This window comes from Anoplopoma fimbria, chromosome 24 (genome assembly GCF_027596085.1).
Source record: "Anoplopoma fimbria isolate UVic2021 breed Golden Eagle Sablefish chromosome 24, Afim_UVic_2022, whole genome shotgun sequence".
Lineage (NCBI taxonomy): Eukaryota > Metazoa > Chordata > Actinopteri > Perciformes > Anoplopomatidae > Anoplopoma > Anoplopoma fimbria.
In genome coordinates this window covers 4300888-4328254 of record NC_072472.1, presented here as the reverse complement: position 1 = coordinate 4328254, position 27367 = coordinate 4300888, and the positions used below count along the sequence as shown (strand labels likewise).

Below are 27367 nucleotides of genomic sequence, written 5' to 3'. Positions count from 1 at the left end.
AACGCAGGCTTCCTCATCACGAGCCGTTGGCCTGACGGCGTGTGTCCCCCCCCCACCCACCCACCCTCTCCACCCCTCCACGCCAAGGGCAGGCTGATTGCCAAGGCTTCGCTCAAAGGTCACGCAATTAAGCTTTGTTCCCGCTTCAATAAGGATTTGACTGGCTGCGCTCCGCCCGTCTGAACAGATGTGATTTTTGGCCCCGCGGCAAAGCTGAAAACTCTCTGCCCTCTGTTCATGTTCACAATCACGTAATCAAAGAAATTAGTCTGAGACAGAAGATTCTTTAAGAAAAAAGAAAGAAAGGGCAGATTTTTCCCACAAATTTAAATATCAATATTCAGGGCTGCAGTAGCTTGGAGGTTAAGTAAATTGGACTTAGAGCCAGAGACTTCTTGGACTGGAGTCTGCTCAGGGAAAAAAAAGATCTCCCTGAATGTCCATGGGCAAGGCATTTAACCTCCAAACTGCTTCAATGGAGCTGCTAAATGGCCGTATGTCGAGGACTGTGAATGTACTGGGCAGCTTGCTCGGGTTAAATCATGTAACAGCATGAGTATTAGGGGAAAACATAGCGGATAAAGAGTGTTTATAATTTAATTTATCATAAAGAGTTATGGAATCATGACGGAAAGAAACACACAGAGTTTTTCACAATAAACTGACTTGAACAAGGCATGTAAACCTCTGAAGCGGATGAGCTCAGTGGAGGCTGAGCTTGTACTCTGCAGCTCCCAGGTGAGGATGTGTGTAAAAAATCATGAATATGATAAGCGAGATGTTTGTGAGAGAGAGCAAAAACATGCTCAGGAAACCTTCCCCCTCGATAAATAATGGAAAAGAAAGAAGGTTAAAAAAAATAACTGGGTCACTGACGCGAAAACGTGAAGGAGACTTAATTCACCCCCCCAAAGGAGTACGATGCAACTATCGCTCTTCGTATGGCGGGCTCAGGCAGACGATCTGGTGAAATGGCAAGCAAAGGCTGGTGGGGGGGGTGACCTAGTTCTTGTGATGTGTGGCAGGAAAAAAAAAAACTGCCAAAAACAACTACATGATTAATGCCGCTTTGCATGCCTGACTTTACTGTAACTCAAGTGTGTTGTCAGGCTCTTCTTTTCGCAGCAGGATTTACTGAACGGGGGAATAACGGAGTTGATTGAAATGGAAACCAATACCATTCGATAGCTCGTGACAGATCCACGGCTTGTCTACGGCTACACCGAGATCCAGACGGGTGGTATCTGTCACAAAGACAAATATTTTGTGAGTGAGTTGTTTTGTGATTTCCTGAATTCTGATGCAGGCGCGTGCAGGCCAAAACAAACCCAACGCGACTAGTGAAAAGGAGTCTGGTCTGCAGAGTCTTATAATAACACAGCATCTTCTCCGCTGGCCTCACATTAACGCCCACTAAGAGGCTCTTTTCATTTTAAGTAACAGCCACTCATCAAAAGATATTTTTTTTATTTAAAAAAAAAAAGATTCTTGCTATAATATATCATTAATCTGTGATGTTCAGCGTGTTCCAGGAGGCGATTTATTTCCAACTGTGTGCTTTTTTTGTTCAGTACATTCACAAGAAATGCTTTGCAGAACACTTTACAGATTTTGAATTCAATATGTGAGAGACACACACACACCATGTTTTGAACAGATTGCATGCTGGTCTATCACTGTTTCTCTTTTGAACGGTTGTGCAGAACGAAGGGTATTGATATTTTGGGATTGACATCAAAACGGGACCTTTTGATATTCAGAGCAGTAATATAGCAGGTTAACACTGTTAGCGCTGCCAGCACTGTTACCATTGTTTGCACTGTTTGCGCCGTTAGCACCGTTAGCTGCTAGCTTCGGGCTCCGCTTTCCCTGTATTAGCCGCATGGAGGCAATCCTTCAATCATAGATATGCTCTGAAATTGGAGTGTCAATTATTGGTGGTATTAAAGAGAATTACATGAATTTATTTGGAAAATGCCTTAAAAAATATATCATGTATCCACTTGTAGGGGAAGAAACTTATTAGAAGTGTGTGTCTCTGATTTCATTTACAGATTGTAAGTGTAATTTGCATGCTGGAGTGTGGTTTGACAGTAAGACAAACCTGCTGAGGCTAAACTAAGAATATTCAAACAACACATTCAATGCAATATTGTGTTGACGTTGGTTTAAGATCATTACACAGAAGTTACAGTTCTGCACTAAAGTCATACTTTTTTTGCAAGTTTACCAACAAGGTCTTTTTGCACAGTGTGCAGGAGAATAAAATAAGTTGCCTGAGCCATCGAGTTTGTTGGCTGGGTTTGAAAACAGAGGACATATTTTCCTTGTGGCTCGAGCATGATTACAACGACCTCTCGCTCTCAGCATTGTGTGAGAGCCTTGCAGTTACAGCTTTAAGTCATGATGAAAGATTTTTATTTTAAATCAATGTGGAACTAATTATATCCTAAAAAACATTGTAAACTTTAATCAAAGCGATGAGTTGCACAATGTTTCTATTCTTCTCGCTCCCACGCTGTCCTTGAAAACGTGGTGATGATGCCCGTGGTGTTGTATGTGTATGTGTGTTTGTGTTTGTGTTTGTGTTTGTGCAGGGCAACAGATGCAGAATTGGCTGCCGAATCGTGATTTGCACAATAAACACTTTAGAATAAACACCAGAGCATCAATAAGTAACACGACGCCAACGTCAGGGAAGCAACGATGATGATGACACTGAGACACCTTGAACAGCACGGATACTGAATCCTGCACAGGAAAAACTTCAGAACGACCACTTTCAAGTGCAAAACAGGAAGGAAATATAGAAAAAGAAAAAGCTGCAGAAAAGTTAAAACTAGTTTTATTTTAGGCTTTTCGTAGCATCTTGATCTGATGTTCAAACTTTTTCTTTCTGTGTTCTTTCACTTCAGCCTTTACCTTCCTTCTCCTGTATTTGTTTCACAACATCCATAATGCTGTTTCTGTCTGTTTTTTATTTCTCCCATGCCGTAGTCGCTTGCCATCTTCATTTCTCTCGCAGTACATTTCACAACCAGGTTCAGTATGCAGCCCTCTGATGTGTTATCCCTCTTTTTTTCCTTCCTCTGTCAACCTTAGCAATCTTTTCAACATCCATACTTCCTAAACAATGAGTTGTTTTTTTTAGATTTCAGCACCTGTTAGGTGAGCAAACAGGAGCAATACTGACAGCTCAATACAACGGCTGGAGGCTATGTATGCTGTGTGTGTGTGTGTGTGTGTGTGTGTGTGTGTGTGTGTGTGTGTGTGTGTGTGTGTGTGTGTGTGTGTGTGTGTGTGTGTGTGTGTGTGTGTGTGTGTGCATATGTTTATTTGCACTCATCTCCTGGCTGGTGGTGTGTGTCGACATGCAGAGCTCTCCGCCGTCCGTCCAGGCTGCTCGTCCACTCGCTGGACTCCACACGTGGAGCGAGAGAGGAACTCTAACACCAACTCTGTGCATTCCTGCAGCTGTTTGCAGCTGGTTGCCATGGTGTTTCACAGCTGTTTCTACCAGACCGTAATGAGCTGCAACAGCTGGTAGCATGTTTGAATGCACACACACACACACAGACCCACACACGTCTACATACACATGCTTGTATCTGCCTTCATGATTACGTAACTATTAATACATGTGGAAGTTTAACGATCCTCCGGAGGATTAGAGCTTGTTGTGTCTTGAGAGGATGTTGGCGCGCTGCTGGGTTTACACAATAAAGGCTATCGCCTCTTTGACAGCGATCCACCTATAACATCTGCACATCTGGATACGTAAACAGCTGCCTTGGAACAATGAGTCAAAGTTTAACATACAAGATGTTTAAACAAACACCAGAGAAAAGGTTCACAGAGCTCGTCAATGCCCCGAGGTGATTTTCCGATCATTTGATTACGTTATTATCTTGACAAATTCAAATAATAATGAGGATAAAAGATCAGGGGCTTTTCAGCATGGCTTACTTTCTGTCAAAACTACTTCTCTTCTTAGAGATTACTTAGAATGACTAATATCCACTGGCATTTTACTGTTCAAACTGGTTATTGTTAGTGGTTTCAACTTCTTCTTCATTGGTAAGAAGAAAAAAAAATCACAATTACAAACGACACAGAGAAAAATTGGAACTGGCTGACAGGTGTCCATTAAAATCATATAGCAGGACACATCAAACATTTTTCCTGTCCTGGGCACTAGGCTACATGTGTATTACAGATAAATGTACAACCCATTAAATATCAACACAACATCACAACAGCAAATCCTGTAGGGCCGAGTATCGGCACTCAACGCCATTAAGGTAGCGACAGAAATAACCCAGTACCAGTGACAAAACAAGATCTGTAATCTAGGCTTTTTGTACCTTTATTTTGAAGGAAAAAAAAAAAGCAGGGTTTGTATGGTTTTGCTTGCAGCCAGTCACTGCAAGCGTTCTTTGATCAATGCAACGTGTGCTCGGCCAACTTCCACAGCAGCTACAACCCTCACAGCTGAGTTTGCTTGCCCGCACAAGGCTCTGAACACAGCGATGCCTGAGCCGACAGTTAGCAGCTAACAGCGCTAACAACAGCAACACTAGTTACCGGTTGTTGGGAGTTACATTTCTGCTACAACGCACTGTGGTTGGAACACAAATGAGCACAGCTTCCATTGGGGATTAGCATGGTTGAACACAAACACAGGAATTGGTATTGGAATTACGTAGTCTATTGGTATCAGTATCATTTTAAGGGGACTGGTGTTGGTACTTGCAGTCCCTTTGGCTAGGCAATGACATCTGATCCAACCTTTATCAAGTCATCATCCTTGCAGCACACCACTGCAATAACAAGGAAAAGCACCATCTAAACGACGACAAGTCCTGAACATAACAAAAAATCTAGTCGGATACTAGGATACTGTTATAAAGTGCAAACAAAACAAATACATAATAAGTGAAATGTGAGGAATACAGCAACTCAGAAAGGCCAAAAAGAAGGACCCAAATACCAAAATTCTAATGAAAAGACAGCTACTCTTACACCTACTCATTTCACCTTCTTGAACAACTATTGCACTAATTGCAAATCACAGCTTTCTGCTAATTTGCCATGATATAAATTCCAAACTGAGTAAGGTTAAAATAAAAAATTTTTTTAAAAAAATGATCACAAAAGATTAAAGTAGATCCTGAAACCTTGGCAACAAGAATAACTCTTCATAAATCACAGTTCTGGATTTCCCAAGAATTATTAAGTGTGGTTGAGCAGCCAAAAGTGCAAATCCTATACTCATAAAATCAAATGTTCCAATCTGCCCAGCAACAGGTGATGCTTTTTAAAAAATGTTATGCAACTTACAGAAAAAGCTAGAAAAGGTTATCAAATATATAAAAAAATGTATATAAAAAAAGAAGAATCCCATCAACACACATCATGTACAAACACCTATAACTACAGGTATCTTCATATATGTTACCTGATGACTGGACTGATTTTTCAGACTCAAAGCAACCAGACAGAAAAATACTCAAATGAAACTATTTGAATACAGTTCTTCCCCTGACTGGGTGTGTAGTACAAAATGTTAATACCACATGCCTGGGAGAAACCCCCAGAGTGCAAAGTGTGTGTGTGTATTCATGTTTCCACCTCCTGTGTCAAGAATCTAACAAATATGTGTGTGTGTGTCCTCTGCCCATGTTTCAGTGTTTTGACAACTGTCACACAATCCCCCGGGGGAGAGAAGGGGGATTTCTGGGGGAGCTCTGCTTTTGTCAGAAGTAATGAGGCTGAGAGATAAAAAAAAAAAAAGAGTTCTCACTCCAACTGGTGACTCAGTATCACTGCAGCTACATTACATTACAATGCATTAGTTTGTTATCTACGCCGTTGCATGAAGCCACATATGTGTTTTTAGTCTTTATCTTGTGCTCAAACACTGCCACTAACCATTAACCACAAAACCAAATATGTGCCATGTACGTGCGTTCTTTATGTCACGATAACTTCCTGTTTGTCTTTTAAAATGTTCAAAATCCTCAATCTCAACGCCCTGAGATAAAAAAGCGCTTCACTGTGTGCTCCTCCCACCGAGTAAAGATCTCTAAACCACTTTGAAAAGTCAAAGCTGCAGTGAAAGAGGCGGAAATAGAGTCGACTCCTTTTTTAGAAAAGAGCTACGTTGTCATTACAAAAGTACGTAATGTTTACCATTCGCCACACCTCCCTGAACCGAGGATGAGTATGAGTCTATAAAGGTATCAATCTGATGAAAATGCCTAAAAGTTGAAATAAAATCTCCCTTTTTTTAACTTCCTTTTACTTCTTGTTGATCAATATAAAAAGTTATGTCCTGCTGCCACTATTAACAATCCACATTATATCTCAAACACGAAGCAGAAACAACATAAAAACAACCAATAAACTCCATACCAAGCTCTTATTCACATTAGCATTTGTGTTGAAAAAACAACAAAGTATGTCTTATATTTCATCAAACCAGTGTTTTAATGAACATAATGGATCGTACTGGAAACACTGCTACAATATAGCACTAATCTGCCATCAGGCTTTTTGGATCAATGAAACTTCTTTTCTTATGACAAAGTTCAACACCAAATGCCACATGTAAATGTGGCATTACTGGATGTTGTTTCTCTGATATATATCAGCCTGACTGATCTACTGCAAAGCCTCTTTTTAGTCTTTTAATTAGTCGGTGTCAAAAAGGAAAACAGTGATCAAAAAAAAAAGCTGAGACTTTTCCTGTTGTGTTTTATGCTGCTCATTTTCTGTAAAGTAATAAAACCAAAGAACAGCGATAGTGTTGAAGTGGTTCGATACACATATATTTGTCAGGTGAGGAAAGGAAGCGACACTCGAGTGCTTGCTCAGGCTTAAGTATCGTTAGTAGAAGGGGTGTGTCATTTAATCAGGGTCGTGACCTTTGACAAGTTAAACACACATCAAGTTGTTTCTGCTGTTGCCTCAGGACACTGACAGCACTCACCAACGCCTCAGTGCTGACATGCAACCAGCTGTTTTTGAACAATTTAACTCAACAAAAAAAAAGGTGTTGCTTTAGAAATATGAGCAGTTACCCAATTAACATACATTTGGATTAATAGCACTGAATACACATGTAGTCAAATGCTAAATAAAGCTTGAGAGAGTTAAGTCAACCAACTCAATGTAATTATATAGTGAGTTGAACTGTTATATCTACAATAATTTACTAACGCTGCAATTTCATACGCAGGTCTTGGATTATATTTCTCTCTGTGTGCAAGCTTGAATGACAAAACTCTACAAACTGTAATCTCAAATTCAAGTTTGTTGTGATTCATTCATAAATGTATTCAACTGAACAAAATGTCATTGCTTTCCAGGTCTTAAAAAAACATGGGGCAACACATCAATACAGACAAAAGGATCAACAAGTACAGTATGAAAAGCCAGTGTGATTTGCCAATATCCCTCCAGCAGCACTAATACAAACAGCAGCACACTTTTCACACTCAACAAGTTAAGCTTTTCTCACATCAGCTCAGATGCACATTCCCCACTTTTAAACTTTGCACTTTGACAGTTTGACAGGAGTCACCCTCCATTTTTTTTTTCTTTGTTCAACCTCTCCCACATCACTCACCGCTGCCGCAAAAAAAAAAAAATGACAGTGAAACATCGTTTTTTTTTTAACGAAAGAGCATCGTGCCCCGGAGCAATGCAAGGAGGCGGTGTTTTATGAAAGGGAACGTGGCCCCTGGCTCCTTCAGAGGTCAGAGCAGAGAGCTACAGTAGTAATTACTGAGAGACTGATTGCTGACAGGACCTTCCAACAGCCTGTGGTTAACTGGATGGAGCTGAGGGGGAGGAAGCTTCAAATGCACAGGCATGACAGATGCTCTGCTGATGACTTGTACTTCGGGGTGGTTCAGGGGCATGCATGCTCTACTCATTCTCCTTTTCAAAAGTTATAAAAGAGAAACATTTGCGCTCTTAAACTCTGAACAGTTTTGACATTTTTTAGCAGGAAGAATGGAGGAGAAATGAAAGCGGAGGCGAGAACACATTACCCTCTAAAAATGGTATTAATTCATTTTGTAAAAGATCGTTGTTTTAAAGGGCTCCATTGAACATCTTTAGAATTTTGCAAGTGCTCCTCCTCGACTCTAATTTTTAAGAGCAGATGTAATTCGTTCCAAATGGCTAGATAGTTATTTTTGGAATGAAACTCTTCAAAACGGCAAGAGACGAGTTCTCCTTTAAACGGATTTGAACCCACTTCACTGACAGAGTGGGAGGAATGTGTGACTGTGGCAGGCGGAGCAAAGCCACAGCTGGTTCCACTGCACCATTTTCCCCAACCGGCTGATGCCAGCTTCTTCCTCAGGGTGGTCATTTGAGAGCCCTTGGGATCGTTCATCGTGACCATAAGGATGTTTCTACCTGGTAGTTAGGGCCAACCGATCTGTGCCATCCATGTGCCGGGTTGATTTAGCTGTGGTGGCGGAGATGGCTGTATTTACATTGGACAGAAGTGTGTTTGTTCCAGTTAAGGAGGCTGATATATAGCTGCAGTGGCTGCATCAGGGCTTTCTGGATCTTAAATCAAAGTAGGGTGCTGATGTAAGGAATGGTACCCTTGCAACAAATGGTCCCTATTCATTTCTATTTTCCTAATTTGTCTCATACAGTAGTTGAGTAGGCTTTGTAGGGTTGTAATAGACCGTTGTCGATCTGTACGGATCCCCCCTTCACTGTTGGGTACACAAAGTAGTTACACAGTTTACCATCATAGCGTTAAATAAAGTTTTATTGATCTCAATCGGTCTAGATTCAATAAACATTTGCAATCAGGACATCTGCATTTATGCTTTCTGTTTGCCGATCTCTGATAATGTTACACTGTGAAAAACAGATATAATAGACAGGAGGAGAGCTAATAACATTAGCAGCACCGCTAACGTACAGAGGTTCCATTCAGTCACATTATGATGTGTTCAAGGTCTGTTCAGTGAAAATGAGTAATGGGCGAAGGGAAATGATATCGTTAACATGATGTGTTCACATGTAATCTTGTAAAATGTAGTTTTGGTGAGAAACTTTATTAAATCCAGTTGTTTGAAGGAGATGTTTGTTTTTAGAGCAATATGAAATAGATATTAGAAAGCAAAGTAAGACCTATTTAACTTCTAGCTGAAAGCTGTTTATTATAATGACAAGAAAGTTTCTTTTCCTCATCATTTGAATTCTGTGTTTTTAGGAGGAAATAAAACACTAAAGATGATTATAAAAAAGTCAAATAACATTTTGAATTTGTTATGGATTCCACTGACTCCAGAGCGGTTGAAATGATTTTTGGGACGGTGGTGAATGAAAATAGCCTGAAGCTTTGTAGACCAGCTGATAAAACAAAAGACACCCAAAAAGTGATCTGTGTTGGCTAATATGGATCATCAATTGGTAACGGTTGCAAGAAAAGCGTGATGGGGGATCTCCAAAATGTATGTTTGCTTCCTTTTTTCAAATTATTTTGTTGTTCAACTTTACAGCAATCGGCTCTGCCACTTGAGCTTGTCCAGAAAACCAAACACAAGCTCTGAATTAAGGGTTTACATTAGCTGCTGGGTCGTAAAAAAAAAGAAAAGAAAAAGCTGCAGATCACACAGCAACCACTACAACCAGACAAAATGCTGGAATCTGACCATTCATGAGAAGGCAGCCAAGCCGCAACAAATAACAGACAGCGAGTGAAGTGGAGCAAAACCGTTAGCTCGTAACGGCCAAAGAGAGGCTCTGTGTTTCATTAAATACATTTTTGTGCATATGGCTCGAGTCACTGAACCGAGCTGCCACAAGAACTTACCTCTGACGGTTTCTTGTGCTGGTGGCGGACCCATGTGCTGTTGGTGCCCGTATTCTTGGATGACCTGGACCACAACGTCACCTGACCTGCAGAAATAAGATCAATTAAAAAAAGGCAACCATGCTTATTACCCTAAATTCTGAAGAAGTGTTCTTTTGAGAAAAAAGGCTTTTCTTGTAGACAAATTAGCACAGCTTGTTACAAAGTTGTAAAGAGAAAGTGCTCAGTCATCTGGAGCAGAACATTATACAAACGTAATCTGTCTTTGATTTGACAAGAATGTGCATTCACGAGTTTGATTTAAAGTGCTGAGGGTGGAATGAAGAGCAGGTTTTTTCGCTGTCAACCAGACTTTATGCTCACAGCGTGCGTTCAAATCCACTACAAAAGAAACTTTAAACGTCTCCAGAGAGTTTTTACAATACAAATACAATAAAAAAACACTGCAACGTAAACCATCATGAACCAGCGGGGAGTTAGTTACTTAATCGAGAGCACAAACACTGCTCATCTATTTAAAAAAAATTCTTAAATGAGCATGAGATGTGAGTTCAAGGCCTTTTGTAATTCAAACACTGCAGAGAATTACTGAAAGAAAGCAGCCAAACTAAAAACCCTTTTTACCCGATGCCCGTGGCAGCGCTACTGCTGAGTCAGGCCTTTAATTGAAGCAGACTGATGATGATCTATTAAGCGGTTTAATAAGTAATGACAGTATAAATAGCATCTTGTTAAGCAGTTAGTCCACTGTGGTCCTTTACAACCTCATTAATACACAACTTAATGCCAATTAAGCAGCCGCTGGAGCCAATATCCCACCCACCGCTTCAATCAGCTGCCCTGTGTGTGTGTGTGTTTTATCCACGCGCCAATGTATGCGAACAGAAGAGTGTGTGTAATTTAATTTATGCTGATTTTGTATATATTTTGAAATCACAAAACTACTGAAACAGATGTATAGCCGAGAGCTCATTTTTGTCTGTGCTGTCATTAAAAATTGCATCACATTGGCAATTAAATTACATCATACTGGCATAATGGAAATCATATATCTGCCAATACTGTGTAATATAGCACATTGTGACCGTGACAGTAAATGTGTGCGTGTGTGTCAGTGTGTGTGTGCTGCCTCCCACTCAACATATTTCCTTCGCCACCACAGCAGTGTTGCCACCGTGCTAATTTTACGTGTGACGTCTAAACAACTAACAGCGCCCGGGGCCGAGCTGCTGTCAGGCCTCGTCTTCAAAATTACAGACTCCCTTTCCCTACACACACATTATTCACACATACACACACACATATATATATATATATATATACTGTGTATAGAGCTGCTAACACATCCACGTGTTTGCCACATATGCACGCTCGTAGTCAGACACACACAGCCACAGTAATTCCCATCATCAAACACATTTTGCCTCTTGACTCTGTGTTTCTAGCTCTCAAGAGTTATGTACTCACACACATGCGACACACAAACACACTTTCACTGCCACAGCATGACAAGAGATATAGAGTGAATTGATCCCTCTCTAAGCCCCGCCCCCTGCTGCTACTCTGTCAAGCTGTCAGATCGACGTTACCATGGAGCCCACACTGTCACTAACTGCAGTCCCTGAAGAAATACTACCTAATTTTTGGAAAAAATTTAAAAAATGTCTCAGAAAAGAAGACAAAAAGGTCTACAATATGTGTTTGAAGGATATATCTAATATGTCAAAATGATTCAGCAATTAAAAAGATAAAGATATAAGCTAAAGCTACAGAGCAGAGTGTAAAAGTGACCCAACAAAATCACCTGGAGTTGAGATAAAAGACAATGAAATTAAGAAAGAAAACTGTTTCTGTAGAGTCGGGTAGGTCTTTATTCACTGTCACAATCATTAAAAAGCAAAAGCAGCACGCGTATACATTCAGTGCTAACGCTAGTTAATGATGTGCTAACGTAGTGTAGCGTCGTTGCTGGTAGCAGATTGAATAAATAATAAGTAATGAATATCAGGATATGTGACTAGTATTAACAACTCAATTATGATTTAGAAACCCTTAAATATGTATAAAAGAAAGATGCTACTCAGACTTACCACCATTAGTTTAACGAACAGAATTTGACATTGGACTTAATTTGGACGCCACCCTATTTTGGATAAATAGGGAAGACTTAAAAATGTGATATTAATCAATCTAATCTTAATCTTAAGGGTTCTTTTCAAGGTGTACAATGACTTTATTATTTCATATACATACAAATCAAATGATCAAGTACGTAAAATAAATGACTAAATGATCAAATAAACAGAATAAAGGGGAAGAATAAAGAACAGGATTGAATGTGAGAATCAGTGACTCATATCATTGACCGATAAATTAACTTATGCTACGATGGGCCAGTCTGCACTCAAGGGCAGTACTTGGTGAAGGGTCAATTAAATGCCATGAGTGGGTTTATTCAAATGATTTTTAAATTGATCCTTGAAATTGAGTGTTATTGTCAAAGAGTAACGCCTAACAGACTGTGTGTGATCCTGTCTTTACTCTTTAAAAGTAAACTTGGACAGAGCTACTATATACTTGTCCAAGACAAGCACATCAAAACCACAAAAAAAAACATTGGCATAGTGAGAGGGGTGTGGTGGCATTTTTAAATAGGAATGTCATTATGTGCTCATCTGTGCTTTTGTATGCGAGTGTGGTAATTTTTCATCTTTCAACACATTTCAAGACACCTTGACATCTGTGGGAGAATTTTAGAGCGACATGTTTGACATCAGCGTTCTCCAACACCATCATCAAAACACTTAAGAGTCTTGGACAATCTCTGCTGTGGAGGCTCGAGGTGGAACAACACCTTATTAGGACACATTATGTTGTTTTTTCTTTTTTCTGGATCTGTATATGTGAATATCATCTGTGAGTCTGTGTGCCAATCTGCAAGACATTGTTGAGTGTATTTATGCATCTGCACTCCACTAGAGTATGTGTGTGCGTCTGTTACAGGTTACATCCACACGCCTCACGAGGCAGCTGCACCACATCATCATCAGTGTGGCCAAACAGGCCTCAGCGCAGTAGGAGGTTTACCAACATGGCCGTGTGTTAATTAAAAGCCCCGCTTGGTGCACGGCAGGCAAAATTATCATGGGCATCCTTCAATTAGAAACCTGATAACCTCCAGTCAACAGATGCAGCTGGAGCCCTTTGCTGCACTGGCCCCAGGAAGCTAACGGCTAAAGGCTAATTACAAGGCGAAGAGTGCGGCCTTCGGCTCAGGGTGGCGCAGTGAGGTCTGAAAAACAGCCTGTTAAACCTGCTGTAAAAGGATTTATACATGCAGACCGCAGTTAAACCTGTACGAGGTCACTTCAACCTCTGGTGCAGGGTTCAAATGTAGGGATGCCCCCTTAAACTGGATGTCACACATTAAATGAAACTCTAACAAGTAAAAGGGTATAACCAGCAATTTATCAAAACATTTGGAGAACAAGCAGAACTTAAATCTGCACAAATGCACAGTTTCCTGCCGTTTTCCTCGTCCACTGCAGGTAACGTTAGTGATGCCATACAGAGTTTGCTAATAAGAATAGGTCAATACATGCATTGTTTAGCGGCAAATGCATATGAAAGATTTTGGTATTGTATTGCTGCTGAAGAAAGATCAAAAAAATGTTGGTTCTTTTCTTAATTTACTTTTTTTTCTCACACAATAAACAAAAAGAACCTAACAACAGTATTGATAACAGTACCAGTATTGCTAGTGTGAATCACTACATTACCCAGAATTCATCCTCCTTAGATATACATTTTTTGACAGCATAAGAAAGCACATTGCTCTCACTAGATTTTTTTAATGTGGTAATGGATTAATTTAAAGTCTGGTGCTGTGATTGTAATGCTACACTGGTTACAGAAACTGAGCCAACATGACAGGACTTTTTTTAAATTCTAGGATAGTCAAACTCTGTGGGGTTTGGTTACTCTTTAATAAGTTTAAGAAGGATAATTAAGCCACTTTTCGTTGGTTTCTTTTGTTAGCCGGGAACATCTAAGCCTAGTAAAGTAGTAAAATAATATCTGAAATCTTCATCAGTTCAGCCTGGCCTTTATGGAGACACAAAAACAAAAGTGAGGTCCACTCACAATCTGTTTTCTAATTCACTGATGTATCTATGTTTTCTGTCTATGCTGCTGTGACATAGAGGAATAGCCAAAGAAATATATTTGCTTGTTTTTGTAAGCTGCATACCGCAAAATGCCAAGAATGAATCATGTTACTGCCAAAAAAGCCAAAAGAAATGACATTTAAAATTGAATTAAAATGACTAAATCCTTCTTTTTTATGGACAGTAATCAGCTGTTGGAGCCAAGTGTGCTTGTGTAACACTGTACCACTGTTCAAAGACCACTGTTTATTATATTTCCAGCAGAAGCTGCCAGAGTGGGTAATGTGTCAGACTGGCCAGATGTTCCCATCATCACGCAGTGTATCTCTTCATGGCGCTCTGTCTCATACGCTGTATATAGAGATATATACAGACCACAAGTCTTTATATACAGCCAGACTTCATATCCAGTATTCTGTGTGTCTCAGTGGCTGTTTAAGTCTGTGTCATGACTCTATCTATCAGACTGTAGCCATCAACTACAATCAGTCCATCAGTCAGCCTATTAACTTAATGTGATTACAGCATATTACAGATTTCTTAAGAAAATGTGAGATGCATGTTTTATTGAATTTGCAGCCAAATTATGTGTGAGACAAAGATCAGCTGCAGGATTTGACTGAGATCCCCAAGGTCAGAGGATATAATATGACATGGTTGGATCTTGCAGAAATCATAATATGTCAAAAATTGGGGTATGATGTAAGAGTCAAACGTGCAAAGAGATCCAATAAGCAACTCATTGTAGAGAAGGAAGAAGCAGCTGATGTCTCACTAGAATACCGAGGTAAATGCAGCGAAACACAAAGTTTAACAAACACAAACCACAATTCCATAATTTCCTGTCTGTTTGTTTGCTGTGATAACCCAACAGATGTGGTTATATGTATGCCAATGTTTTTATTAAATGTATATTTTTGTGCACACTCCCTCTTTGTCTGATGTAAGATGAAGCCCCGTCCGTTTATCTGTGTTGCAGCATACCCTGTCTATTTAGCTGACTTTATTACTTTCTGACAAAAGGTATGACATTTTATAACTTAATTGCCATGATATTTCACTGAAGAATATTTAGTTTGATCGACTTTTAAAGCGGCTTTTTGCATCAGATCACTATGTAGATCGAGCAAGACCTACTTAATATTTGTATGTAAAAAAAATACATTTTGCAAGTAAAGTGAGTTTAATTTTCCAAGTAAACTAAATTAATTTTGCAAGTACTTTTAAGTTGACTTTACTTTGAAAAATAAGTGATTCATTCAAAGACCAGTCTTGGTTGATCTTCATAATAATCTTATGCAAAAAGTTGCCTTCATGTTTTTAAGTAGATCAAGCAGGATATTTCTATCAGTTAAGATTCCTTCAAAATAAAAGGTTTATTCCAAGATGTTCTCCCACCACAATCTTTCTTCTAGCTTGTGTAAATCTCATCCACGCTATCTGTAGAATTTTTTTAACATTCAACAAACTTTTGCTCTCAAACTTTGGCTTCATACTTTATCAAAAAGTGGGGAGTCTTAATGAGCAGAGGAGGGACGTCAGTGAGTCAGAGAGGAAAGTCTTTATGGAGAGTAAATGTGAGAAAAGCCCTGTGGGAGGTGACTAAAACCAGGCAGCTCAACGTACAACAGCAGCACGGGAACTCATTTGTTTTGACACTTCCAGGTTTGTTACTCCCTCAGACAAACACACAAACACACACACACACAAACACACACACACACACACACACACACACACACACAAACACACTCCCTCTTATTCCCTGAATATCTCCAACTTACTGTCGGTGGTGTCGGAGTCGTTGCTGCTCGTGGAGTATTTTCTCCTCTTCTTTTCGCTCTCCATCTGTCAGGGTGGCACCAAGATAGAGAGAGAGAGAGAGGGAGAGAAAAATGACGAGTGAGAAGATGTTCACCATGAAAACACACTTGTTAATGAAATAATGCGCTGATGGCACCAATCTGTCAGAGCCTCCATTCCAGCAGGCCTGCCAGAATAAACCCGACTTGATCACCGTTACACGTTCGCGCTTTTTGGACTCGCTGGGAACCTCACAATGACACGGCCGTTCTGCTTCCTCACGTACAGTGGGAGGCCTCGAGCACGCCGACTGTGAACTCATCATGCATCGGTGCTGTATTCAGTGGGAGCTGTTGCACAAGGCCCCTTTCATGCATCTGCTTTAATACGGTAGGTACGTCTTTCTTTGTTATAATAGAGGGGAAAAAAACACTTCTCTCTCAAACCAGCTTAAACTAGGACACCTTTTGAAGCGTTAAGCAGCAGAGGACGGTGGTTTTTGCTGAAAAAGGACATTTAAAAGCAACCTCTGCAGTGTGGTGAGAACATTTCTATTAAACAACCTCATGTAGTCAAGCTTCCACAGCCTACAATGACATAATATGTCAATTTTTCCAGAACAAAAATGCTCTACTTTTTATCTTTTGCACGAGGTTTCCGTCAGAAAAAGGCAAATCTTTTATAAAGAAAGGAAACGCATTCAACGAGTTTGTTCGACCTCAAGGATACAAACAATGTGTTTTGGTGAGTAGCAATGAATGTAGACATAACTTTCTAAGACAAAAAAAAGAAAGAAAACCAATCTACCTTAAATTTAACCTGACAGCAACAAAATATTTTAGTCCCAAGGCATCTACATGAGTGAGCCTCTATCAGGTAGCGACATACTTTATACAACTGAGATAAAAGAAACATGAAGGAAAGAAGTTGTCTCTATGGGAAAAAGCATAAAAACTCTTGTTACTAACTTTTCATGACTTCATTGGAGCCTAAGAGCTTGAATGAACCCAAATTAAACCCTTTTTTTTAACAAGTATAATGTTAAATCCACAAGTGTCGCAAAGCGAATGCGATTTAAATTCCCAAGTCGAAAACCACTTTAATTGTTCTACTGTTTCCACATTTCTTCTGACACTTGTGAGTCTCACTTCAGAGCTGCAGACGACAGAGGAAGATGTAAGGGGAGAGGGGGGGCGCCGCCGAGGGGCTGCTCCGAGGGGCTGCTTCTCCGACAATGTTTAAGTCAATCCTCAAACATTGCGCAAGTACCTCCAACAGTACATCAGTTAAAGTACAGTTACTTTCCACCATGCACGTTTGTTAATCAGAGAGGTTGTAAATAAAGTTTTAAGACTCATGAAATAAATTATCCAGTTTCTTCAATGGAGTTTGGAACAGTACTTATCTGTGATCTGATCACTTGTCAGCAGGTTAAAGATGACGATGTATAACAAGTGGGTTTGGCGAGAACTGATCCTGAACCTGCTCTCTGTTTCCTGCCCGTCCGCTACGCATCACAGAACTGAACACACAGCCAGAAGCATTGACCAATATCCGATGGTCAACGTGTTAATATGATTCAGGATTAAATAAATCGTACTCCCACAAACTCACAAAGTGTCCCTGACGAGGATCAAAGAGAAAAAAGGGCGGCAAAAGAAACCCAATGAAGATATTTATAATCTCTTGCCCTGATCTCTTGAGGGTCAAAAGGAGGAAGATATATAGAGTGCCGCTGAGAGGAAAAAGGGAGGCCATGGGTCAAGAGAGTCTGAAAGAGAGAGAGAGAAATGAAGCAAAAGAGCGCCGCAGAAACAGTCAAGGAGTCAAAAGGAGGTTTTAAGTGTACCGCTAGAGCGAGGCAGGAAGGCCCAGAGAGGAGGGCGGGGGGTTACAAACGTCACTAACGGGGGACGGAGATTTATGTGGTCGTAAAAACTGGGCTATTCCCTCGTATATGGGGCTCTTCCTGCATCCCCGGCCTTCCACACTTAACTACTCTGACATTTATGCTGACAGAAAAACACGGCGTTTCTTCTCCGCTGCCTCTATTTCCATCCCCGAGTCCTCCCGTCTCACTCGTCCCATCTTCCCCTTCCTTATAATAACACACGGGGAGTCTGCGGAGCGGGGTTAAGTACATTATTGACTTCCACGGCCTCGCTTCTCTCGCTCTCTCTCCATCTTTCCACCCTCCCCCCCACTCGTCCAGCTTTACCTCGTCTTCCTGCCTTTGAGGAGAGTGGTTAAGTACATCATTGACTTCCTCCAGCTACGTCTGTCTGACTTCAAGTCTGCACGCTTGGATCCGTCTCAGGGTTTCCCCCCCTCTCGCCTATTAAACTCTCCGGCGACCCACTTAAACCACACTCAGGGTACCAGAGTTGTTTTTCTTTTTTTTTTCTTTTTTAAAGCAGCCCAGTCATTTTATTTTTTTTTCTTCTTTCCTGACCACCCAAAGGAAAATGTGAGCACTAAGAGAAAAAAAATGTGACGTAAAATAGTTTCGAGTTTTCTATTCATCACACATTTAGCTTTCTAAATGAGTCGCTTTACAAGTTGTTTGAAGCATTTACAGGGTGTTTTTTGTGGCGGAAATGGCAACGGGCTAAACCAAATACAGAGCATTAAATACAACTTTAAAATGCATCGGTACTCGATTTAACCAACCCCAAAAAATAAAGGAAATATTTACTCAGGTGGCTCCTAAATATTTGATGGCTATACCTGCAGCGGAGGGTTGTTTTTCATGATAAGTTTAACTTAGCTGGGCTCCATCCATCAACATGATGGCTTCAATTTGTTGCACTACATATAAAGGAACTCCTACGCCGTATTTAAATGGAAAGGTCAGGTTATGGAAAGCATTCATCATGAGCTGGGAGGCATTTTAATGCTTCCAAAATGCTACAAAAACGAATGTTTTAGCATGAGAGACGAGGGGGGATCCGCTAGCAATTTACGCTACGCTAGTCCCGCTGCAGCACCGAGGGTGAGAATTGTTTCTCTTCTCCCATTACTCATAAACACAGCAACCCGGGGTTCAATCCCCCGCTGCAGCGCTTTCAGCTTGGCGAACGAATCTCCATTAAAATGACATGTGACAGAGCTTCGGGGTGAGAAACCTGTAGAGTCGCAGCGCTGGCTCCCAGAAGATGTCATAGATTAACAGTCAGGGAAGTACAAGAGGCCTTTTTGACATGTCGCAGAAGGGAAATTTCACAGGTGTAAATAATAAAACTCATGATGGACTTAATTTCGCAAACCTTCAAATACTAATATATTATACGTGCAGGTATGGCACCAAGCTTTTACATTTTGGTCTCTACGATTGGAAGATCAAATACTAATATATTTTGCTTGTCCCTTTGAGTTTAGTTGGTCAGTTTGTCCAAACATCACTTTGGACAAAAATAATTACCTTAAGTGCAAGATTCCCCCAAGTCTCCTTTCTGTTCACCTTTCTGTTCAAAAACTGCACTGCAGACACATTTTTATGCCAATTATTTCACAACAGATGGTTGACACTTCAGTTTGGAATGAAAAAAAAAAAACTTCTATCCAGTCAACCAGACTCATGTCTCCAGAAAAGAGAGGGTGGGTTTTCACACTGACATATCAGTGAGCTTGTGGCTAGCTGCTGACATTTGGTTTGCATTTGGTTTGCTGACAGTGCTAACCATCCGCCGCTTGGTTATGTGCGAAAATAATCCAGGAACGAATCCCCTGTTGTGTGAAGACAGGCCTCAGCGAATCTTCCTATAATTTAGGGGTTTTTGTTTTATGTAACAGCAGCAATTGGAGAATAATTTTTTTTCCACCTCTGTCCCAGTTTTTTGGTTCCACTTTCTCTGTTTTAGTTGTAAATGTGTCTTTGAGGACGCCCATTGCGATAAAAGTAGTACTTCCAAGCAGTAGCCAAACACTTGCTTGATTGTATGCCTACTCAGAAGGGGGAAAATTGGACTGGATTATAATGATTTTCTCTCAGTGCTGCAACGTTTCTTGTGCAATGCTGCCTCTTTTCTCGCTGTATTGACCATCACGAGCTACTCTGAAGAACTGTGGCTGCTTTAAGTTGTTTAGTCTACATGCAGAAAAAAACAACTTAAAATGTACTATTTCACTGTACAATTGTAAAAAAAAGAAAGAAACGATTACCGGTAATTGTGTTTTGCTCCATTTACTGGCTTTATTGACTTTTATTCGATTTACGCTGACTAACTGGTTGAGGCAACGTATCCATTTTAGGCATTTACTGGCTGCTGGTATCTTTAGTGACCAGATAAAGGGTCCGGTGTCTCTGTCACATGTAGCTGTCATGGAGGATGAACCGGTGATTGTAAGCTGACAGGACAGTCTCTTTAACCTCTTGTTCTGGTGGCAGCCCAGTATGTAAGGGGGGGGGACCGCTGGCCCGTTAAAGTGAAAGAACTGATGGTAATTGGAAATGTCACTGTATCTACTTAAAATCCCCCTCCTATCATTTATGGAGCAGGATCACCTCCAACCGCCAAGAAAAGTCTCAAAGTTCATTTTCTCCCCAATTCCATCCTTCCCCACCTGACATCCTCCTTTTTTCCTTTCACTCTATCTCTCATCCCTAGCTTCCATTTCCACTGTATGTCTCTCTTTCGCTCATGCAGTACAGACTAGCCTGTCTCAATCAGTCCAGTGAACCAGAGCCCAGACTCTAGATTGAGATATTTCTCGTTCTCAGGAGGGATGGGAATGGATGAAAAAAGGAGGGAAAAAAAGAGGAGACGGGAAAAGACTCACAAATGTACAACTTCATCTCAATCAGTCCAGGGAACCAGACTCCAGGTCTGTGCTGGGTTAGTTCCTGAACACAAGGGGCAGAAGTAAAAAGACAAAAAAGAAACACGGGGACACGAAGAAACAGTCCGTGACAAACTGTCTGCCATCTTACCAAACAGCTATAACTGATAATGCAGGAATTGTGTGCTTCTTTCTCCAAATTCAAAGTTAAGTTACATTTTTTATTTGACTTTTAACTTTGCTATTTCCAAAGACTGCTGAAAGAAACAGCAATTCTATTTAAAACCACTTATTTTTGGCTTGGGGCGGTATGGCCACGATAACAGTCCTCACATAGTAACAAAACATTATTCAATTATGCAACACCTGTTGTAAATTTTGCAATATTCTCAGTATCTCTCTCTATGTTTCTCTTGCTTTCTCAATGCTTCTTTGCATTGTTGTAGCATACTGAAATAAAGTAACCTCCGGCTAGCATACATCTAAATGTGTGTAATTGTGGTTATATAAATGTAATTTATGGTGCTGTTAGATTGCTGCTAGACCGCTCCGATAATACAGCTGCCTGTGGGAGAGGTAACGGTTTATGACTACAGTGAAAATGTTTGTTTTGAAAGTATATAAAAATATATATAAAAAACATGTTGTGAATTTAGCAATTAATCCATCTATTTCATCTATTTTATCTTAAAATATTGACTTCCTCAGATACGATCCGGCAGACAATTCATTATATCACAATGTTTTCTGCTTTGTTACAGAGTGTTTTGGAAAAGACTGGAAGTAGTTGGACACGTCGGACTTGTTGCTACTCATGCAATAAATCTTGGAGGCCCGGACGGGGGATATGTTGAGTTGTGGGCCACATTCCCAAAACTTCCTGAAGCAGCCTTATGTAACTTATTTCATGATAGTATAGAATTATATTTGTATTCTCTATGTTTCCTAGGTGCCTACAGTATTCTGTTCTGTTGCAACATTATTTTGCATCATACTGCAAAATGTTCGATAATCAATTATTCATTTAAATTCGGATTCAGTCTTAGTGAGTATGTGCTGTTTTTGCAAGTCTTCCATGATAGTGAACTAAATAGGTTTGGCAATTTATTTTAAGTTATTTTCTGATATTTATAGACCATACAAATGATTGATTATTGGAGAAAACAGGCAGATTAAGTGATTATGGAAATGATTGATAGTTGCAGCCCTTATCCCACTGTATACATAAAGTATTGCAGTATAACAGAGCAGCATTATGTGTGTGTATGTGTATTAAACTGCCTTGGCATACCATTGGTTTCTGTTGCATCATGATCCCATGCTGCACTAGCACCGTCTAAACCTGCACTTTGTCAGAGTTGGAGCAGGACAATAGCTGGAGGCAACCATCTGTCAGAGGCAATGAAACCAGGTTGTACGAGCGAGAGAACACTATCAAACAGAAAGAAATACAACCATATTGTGAAATAATGTGGTTCTGGTTTGGCTTTGAACATTTCTGAAGAAAAAAAAAAATTGGTCTCCTGGCTAAATGAAGGAAGTAATGAAGTTTGGAAAGAGGGGGTGAAGAGTGATATCCCAAAAGATGGAGAGAGAAAGATGAGTTTTACCAGAAAAAAATGCAGACAGTAAGACTATATAATGCTAAGAAAGATAAACAAATCAGAGAAAGACAGCAGGAAGCACACATAAGTACAGAGGCAGAGATAAACGCTCTGCACAAAATACAAAATTACATTTCAACACACTAATGTTCTGTATATCCATATACTGAAAAAGAAGCAGAGATATGCACAAAACACTAAATCCACCTTAAACTTGCCTACATCCTGATGTAATCACCATGCTTTATTAAACCGAACAAGCTTTGCTAATGAGCTCATTAATTCAAATAATAAGCTAATGGTGTGAATATGAACTCTGGGTCTTAAAGCAACTAGGGGAAATGGTTGAAACAAAATTAGTTTTTCCTTGTTAATATGCAAATGTATTAGGTTGGAGTCTGTAGTGCAAAGTATGAAGTGAGTCAAATGTCAAGTGTTGCATTGTTCTCAAGGATGTGTCCTCACACACAGAGACAGGCAGACGCCACCAATGGGGACGCATTGTTCTGCCCAATGTGATGCTGGTGGCAGGGTATAAAAATAGAAGAGCCAAGCATTCAGATGTATACGATTTGTAAAAGCATACAATGTCAAACATGAGCACATTAAAAACACACACACACACAGACTGTAACAGTTGGCTGCATTGCATTATAGAGCTATGTGACTCAGTTTGTGGCTTCCTTTTCATGCATGGTTCACATCAGCCAGGGGGCATTGAATGGCAGCCAGACAATGCACAGTGCACACACACACACACACACACACACACACACACACACACACACACACACACACACACATGTACAAACAAAACAGAGGAAATGGCCAACAGCGTGGCTAATAACTGAGGCAGCAGGATTTTGGTGTGATTGATCCAAAAGGTATTCATTAATCTGCTGAGGGTGAAGAAGTAAACATCGGCCACGAACGCTAAACTTCTGAGTGTTTAAAGACCAGTCAGTGGTTAAGGAGTGTGATTCAATAATATGATTATTAACAAGGTCAATCAAGCCAATAAAATCTCTGTCAAATCAAAACCCTCCTCCAAACCCAAACTGAGACTAGCCTGATATCAGACTGATGTATGGTTTCGTTTTACTCAAACCATGTGGTAGAGATCGACAAATCTGTCCCATTGACTTCCCTTTCAGTCAACACAGATGCTGTTCCAATGGTTTCTTGAGGAAAACACATTTAAAGAAATATGAAATATTACAATTTAAGAGTTCTTTAAGTCGATTAGCAACAAACCGGACCTCTAAATCAATCTCATCCAAGTTTGTTTCCATTTTGTGCCAATTTTCTGCCATTTATTTTTAGGATTGTAGGATTGTTGTGTGGAAACAGTAGTCATTGAGCACTTGCAAGACCAATTTGAACATCTAACAAGAACCAAGCTAAACAGAAACCAGCGCCAAAAATGTTAAAACCACAGTCGCCATCCATCACCAGCTTGGACCCCAAATAAAAACATATTTCTAAAGAGAATCCATCATTATTCCCGAATCCCAGAAATAATCCAAATACATGCAAAACATCCATCAACCTTAATTCCACATCATCAATCAATGCCTAAAGGCAACAATCCTGCACATTTGACTTTACATTCCACAACACTGAAGAAAAGTAAAAAAAATAACAAAAGAATAACCGGAATTTTAAACACGCCTCATAGTTCAGACATCCACCTCCAGCTCTCATTTGAACTCCATCAGCCACATTTTCTTCGCATAATTTAGTGTCAGCCGTAAACATTTACAATAAGGCAAACAGTCAGAAGGTTGACTAATGCATGCTGGGAAAGCCACGCCGCCTGGGGAGCTCATTAATTGGCTGACTATGACACTGCCGAGAGCACTCTGTCTGGCTGAGCGTTTAAAGGGGACAGGTTTTTGAAATGTGCAACAGAACAGGTCGGAGAAAACAGTCGCACATGGACAGGTGGGAAAGAAAATCCATGTGTCAGCTATTTTACCAGTTTACAGGACTAAAGAAGGGTAAGATTCAGCAGAGAAACCCAGTTTGGAAGCTGGAGGAGCAGCTGTTGACTGCTCACAGACTCATAGTGTATACTTGATGTGGGGTGTTCTCACACTCACTGTGGGTTCATAGCAGCCTATTAGCACTCCGGAGCTTTTCTTCCGTTTAGTTTTGCTCTTTTGGTAAAGGTGAGAGCGATGCCAGTCAAGCTGAGAGAACCAGCACCTGTAAATCCCTCAGCAATCCAAGTCAGCTGTGATGCGATTAAATGGTATATATAACATAATCCAGGACTCTGATGAATCCTCTAATCTCACTGGATGGCAGGTCTGTTTTTGACTTTGTGGATACAGCTTCTGATACCTGAACTTTAACCGTCCTGACCGATAATTTCGCTGATCGTACAGAAGCTCGAGCTGCAACGAACAATGATTTTCCTTGTTGATTAATTTCCAGAATTTTTTTTCCAGATGTCATTTGATCTAAAAAAACTGTCCAACACCTAAATAATACTATAAAATACAAGTACAAGCAGATGCTCACACTGTAAAAGCTGGAGCGGGCAAATGTTTGGCAGTTTTGCTACACAAATTACTTTTTTAATTAAATGGATCACAAAATTCCCAGTTTGGATCGGCTTTGAGGTATGGATCGGTTCAGTAGGGAAAAAAAGGAAGCGAATGTTACTTTAGGAGAAGTTTTTGGCCACGATACCGATTTATGATTGTGAATGAACAGCCCAAAAAACTCTCATAAAGAAGTTTAACAGGTCATTCTTCCCCTCTAACCTCTATAAAATATTGCTGTGAGAACCTCTCCTTCAAACAACTGTATTTATTACAGTTTTTCTCGCCTACATTTTACAAGCTAACATTTAAAACTTGCATGTTAACGTTGTAATTTACACCACCCAATACTCATTTTCGCTGAATAGAGCGTTGTTATGTTACTCAATGGAACCTCCGTATGTTAGCTGTTGGCTCCGGTACTGTGAATGTTACTAGCTCTCCTTCTGCAGATTTTAACGAGAGTTGTTGTTCACAATGTGGCATTAATGATGATCTCCTGATTGCATATTTTTACTGAATATCTGCCGATAACTATCGTGGGGAACATTACTAAAAGAATCGTTAGCAATTAATTGCCTGTCGATTGACTGTTCTTTTACTTTTATATTGTAATTGTTTAACTGTTTCTGTTTTTATGAAGTTATATGCCTTTGAGAACCTTTTAAAGTGCTGTATCAAATAAATGTATTATTATTATGAATAGTAGTAGTAGTTGTAGCTGTTAAAGAGTAGCGAATGAGATATTTATTTGTACAAATACGTCATTGTTAACAATCTGGTCTCTCATAAATGACAAGACAGGCCCTCTGCTGGACTTCTTGTCTGTCTGTCTGTCTTCAAGCTTTCAAATCTGTCTGAATGGCTGCATCCCATTCGTCTATCTGTCCATCCGTCTGTCTGTCTGCCTGTAAGCTCACCATCTGTCTCTCTGTCTGTCTGACTGCTTGACTCTTTGCTTCTTCGCCCGTCAACCCATTTGCCTGCCATCTGTTTGTCTGTCTGCAAGTATGTTAGCCCTCTGTCTGTCTGTCTGTCTGTCTGTCTGTCTGTCTGTCTGTCTGTCTGTCTGTCTGTCTGTCCTCTCCCTCCGTCAGCCCCGTGGATGACAGTGCATTTACTTCAGCAGAAACACTGTTGTGGCTCGGTTTTTTCAGCACTTTGCAGCACTTAAGGTCAGCACAACTACAACGTCTGCCATGATGGTGATTTATTATTAAGAGACTGTAGCTGCAGAGAGCCGGCGGCAAGCACACACACACACACACACACACACACACAAAGATATACTGGAGATGAGAAGTAGGCAGTCTGGCTGTCAGGACATTAAGTTACTGCTGGAACATCTGGAAACACACACACACACACACACACACACACACACACACACACACACACACACACACACACACACACACACACACACACACACACACACACACACACAGAGATGACGATACACATTTGTCGATATATATTGAAGCATTTAAAATCAATATCAATAGTGCAGATGATAAAAGGTGCTCTGTAGCTACTGTACATGCTCACACAAGACAAGCACCAACAACCATAATCTGTAGAAGGGAAGCTGTTTGCCAAACAGCCACACACACACACACACACACACACACACACACACACACACACACACACACACACACACACACACACAAACAACTGGCCGGTGCTCAGAGCTCCTTGAGGAGCCAGAGGTCAGTCGGTTTGATAAAGAATCCTTGCATATAAATTGCTTCATAACAAGCCATCTCTCTAAGGCAGGGCTGTGTGTGTGTCTGTGTGTGTCAGTGTCAGTATGTGTGTGTGTGTTTGTGTGTATGGAGATGTGTGTTTGTGCATCCTGGGGAGAGGTTTACTTATCAGTATATTTTTGTGTGTGTGTATATTTGTGTGCCAATGTGTGTCTCTTTCTGTCTCTATGATCCTGATGTTATGTTTCTCTCTGTGTGTGTGTGTGTGTGTGTGTGTGTGTGTGTGTGTGTGTGTGTGTGTGTGTGTGTGTGTGTGTGTGTGTGTGTGTGTGTGTGTGTGTGTTGATTTAACAGAATAAGAGCTGCCTGCCTTGGGGCCTAATAAAAAAAAGTCCAACTAGACAGGTTGACTCAGTTCAGATCTCTGCCAGGTCTGTCTGCAACACCCGCTGTGTATTTTATGATTGAATGGCAAACTGTGTGTTCTTGGAAAAAAAAATAATTCAGCATGAAAAAACGCACAAAAAAACAACAACAACTTGTCTGAAGAAATCCTAGTCAACTAGCTCAGCTGTGTTATCAATAACAGCCGGTCCAGAGTAGTCAGTGAGGAGTCAGCAGGAAGTCAATGGCGGTATAAAACAGGATATAAAAGGTGTTTTGCTAAAGTGCAAGTTTCCACAACCACAAGACGTTCTTAATCATGCAGCCATTACCGGCCACCGGAAATATTGTGCAGTTTGCAGCAGCAGAATGCGAGATTAGCCGTGGACGGACACAGAGTCGCACACTCTCTGACGCATGCACAAAGTGAAACAATCGCATGATCCTCCTCGCGGACATAGAAAGTCTAAACCAGGGCAATGCAGAGCTGCCCATCACTCACTTTTCCCCCTTCAACCTCACG

The 27367-nt window shown here is 40.4% G+C and overlaps 1 protein-coding gene across 1 annotated transcript in view; it reads right to left on the bottom strand.

Moving 5' to 3' along the window:
- Positions 1-27367, bottom strand: part of jade2 (jade family PHD finger 2) — a 171506-nt gene that overhangs the window by 134225 nt on the left and 9914 nt on the right. The window contains exons 2-3 of the mRNA XM_054626084.1: positions 15801-15864; positions 9851-9936 (exon numbers count right to left, since the gene is read on the bottom strand). Of these exons, the coding sequence (XP_054482059.1) occupies positions 9851-9936; positions 15801-15864 (150 nt within the window). The remainder of the gene's footprint in view (positions 1-9850; positions 9937-15800; positions 15865-27367) is intronic.